The 2,410-nt window shown below is 50.9% G+C and overlaps 1 protein-coding gene across 1 annotated transcript in view; it reads left to right on the top strand.

Annotated features, from left to right (window-relative positions):
- The first annotated feature begins 1,460 nt into the window (after positions 1–1,460).
- LOC101625335 (arachidonate 15-lipoxygenase) overlaps positions 1,461–2,410 on the top strand; it is an 8,790-nt gene continuing 7,840 nt past the window's right edge. Inside the window, exon 1 of the mRNA XM_004684701.2 lies at positions 1,461–1,595. Coding sequence (XP_004684758.1) covers positions 1,461–1,595 — 135 coding nt within the window. The remainder of the gene's footprint in view (positions 1,596–2,410) is intronic.

The raw sequence follows: 2,410 nt of genomic DNA, 5'->3' as shown, positions 1-2,410 counted from the left end.
AAAAAAAAAAGTTATAAAGCAATCACTTTCTTTGTAGCAGACCTTTTGGTAATAGTTTACAGTAAGTTTTCTTATGAACATTACAGTAAATTTAGAGTGTTTACAAACTAATTGTCACAGACACCCTTGGGTACTCATCTTCTACCCATTTTCCCTTCATAGGTTTGTGTGTCTCTTTCTTTGTGTAACTGGGGAGTGAACCCTGACTAGCTTGAGATGATCCAGGTGATTCCATTTCTCCCTCCTGATTGAAGGATTTCAGTTTGGTGCCAAGTTTTGGCCACAAGAAGAAAAGGGTACACTGCTGGATATTTTCTGGGAAAGCTTCTCCTTTTTAAAAAGGGAGACACAGGAAGATGTGGTCTTACTTTATATTGTTATGCCACAAATCAAAGGAAAAGACCAAAATCCAATAGAAAGATGAACAACTTGTTCATGGAAAAGGAAATATAAATAGCTCGTGCAATGTGAAAAGATGCTCAATTTTACTCCTAGTAAGGGAAATGCAAATTCAAATTACACTAAGGTACTATTTTCTACCTATCAGACTAAGGTAAAAATGTTTATTAACACATCACAGCAAGAATGGGGGAGAATGGAGATTCTCACATATAGTTTGCTGATGGGAGTGTAAATTGGTGGATCTTTGAGGGAGGGAAACAGTAATTTCTGCTTCCAACATTATTTATTTAGACTGAGTTTTTTTTTTTTTTAGTACTATTATTCCATAGGACTATGATGATGTTAGTACTATTCATGGTTTCTTTTTTAAATTAAATTATTTTTGTTATTGCGGTAACGGTGGGCAGGCCAGGCTGGCAAGGGCTTTGAATGTCAGAAACTTTGGAGTTTATCCTGGTGGCAATAGAGAGCCGAGGTCTTTCGGCACACGAAAGGCAAGAAGGCAAGCAAGGCGTTCCAGGCTGGTCAACTTCATTCCCAGGTCCAGAGCAATTCTTTAAAGGTTGTTGCTGACCAGGTCTCCTAGCTCTTTCAACCTCTCTTCATGATCCCTTGCTGGGGAGACCCGACCTATGATGGGTGTGTGTGTGTGTGTGTGTGTGTGTGTGTGTGTGTGTGTAAGCGCTTATACTTAGGTGAGCATGGCTTCTCAGGCACACACCTTCTGCCTCTGGACCGGGCATCATGGATAACTTCCTCCTGCACGCTTTCTGCCCAAATCCTTATCTGTCTCCCCCTTCGATCCTCCTCCCAGCAAAATAATCATTTGCACCCCCAGCCCTCCACCCGGCCGCAGGGCCACACCTTCTTGGCCCCAAACTGCGAGGCGCGCTGGGGGCCGAGAGCTGGTCTAGGCGCGGTTGGCTGGAGTCGGCGGGCGATTGCCGTCCCCCACCCGCACCTCCAGCCAGGCCCCCGCGGGGCGGGGCCTGGGGCCCAGTTACTTATTGCGGCCACTCTTCTTACCCCTCAGAAGCAGCAAAACGTCTTTGGGCAAGATGGTTGTCTACCGCATCCGCGTGTCCACAGGCTGCTCGCTCTACGCGGGCTCCAACAACCAGGTGACGCTGTGGCTGGTCGGCCAGCACGGGGAGGCGAAGCTGAGGACGTGCCTGCGGCCCTCGCGGGGCAAGGTGAGCTGGCCGGTCCGGAGGTGGGCTGCGCCCTGCGTCCCGAGGCGGACAAGTATTGCCGAGAGGCGCGAGGAGCGCTCCTGGGCCGCGGGGTAAAGCGCCCCTGGGCGATGCTGACGCGGGCTAGCGCTCAGCTAGAGACGCGCCGCGCCGCCTCGGTGGGTCTGAGAAGACACCGTTGCCGCCGCGGCGCCACAGGCGCAGGGGCTCTCTCTCTCTCTCTCTCTCTCTCTCTCTCGCTCTCTTTTTCTTTTTTGAAGGGCAGAGGCTCCCCAGAGCGGTCGCTTGTCTCTTGCTTTCTTATATTGTTTAAAGCTGTTATTTCAAACCTTCCTAATGCTGCTGCATCTCTGACCCTGCGGTCTTAATTATCTGGGGAGGAGTGGGCTGGGGGAACCGCGGGAAGGGCCGGGGGAGTGGGTGGGTGAGTGCGGGAAGGAGGGGAAGAAGCCAAGGAAAGCGAAACTTGAATTTCCCTATCCTTTTCCCCTTTCCCATCACATCTCCTAGGTGTTGGCTCCTGGTTCTTGTTACCTTTTCTCTCCTCCCACCGCAAATTCTCACCGCCTGTCTAGCTCTCTCCAAGGTCCCCAAATCCGATGTCTGTCCCATGGAAGTTTCAAAGGGTCGTGGCCAAGTGAAGACCGTTTCTTTTCCCTCCCTGACCTCTCTTCGGTTTCTCCCACCTGTCACACTTGGCTCCGGCTCTCTGTCTGAACAAGATTTGAGCGCTGTCAATACTATCTCGTGGACATCTCTGGCATCCCTGACCTGACGTCCACCCTAGCGCCCAACCACCAACGAACGCCTCCTGC

Source organism: Condylura cristata, unplaced genomic scaffold, assembly GCF_000260355.1.
Source record: "Condylura cristata isolate star-nosed mole 26May11 unplaced genomic scaffold, ConCri1.0 scaffold00017, whole genome shotgun sequence".
Classification (NCBI taxonomy): domain Eukaryota; kingdom Metazoa; phylum Chordata; class Mammalia; order Eulipotyphla; family Talpidae; genus Condylura; species Condylura cristata.
The sequence above is the reverse complement of the archived record's forward strand: the minus strand, read 5'-3'. Positions and strand labels throughout refer to the sequence as shown.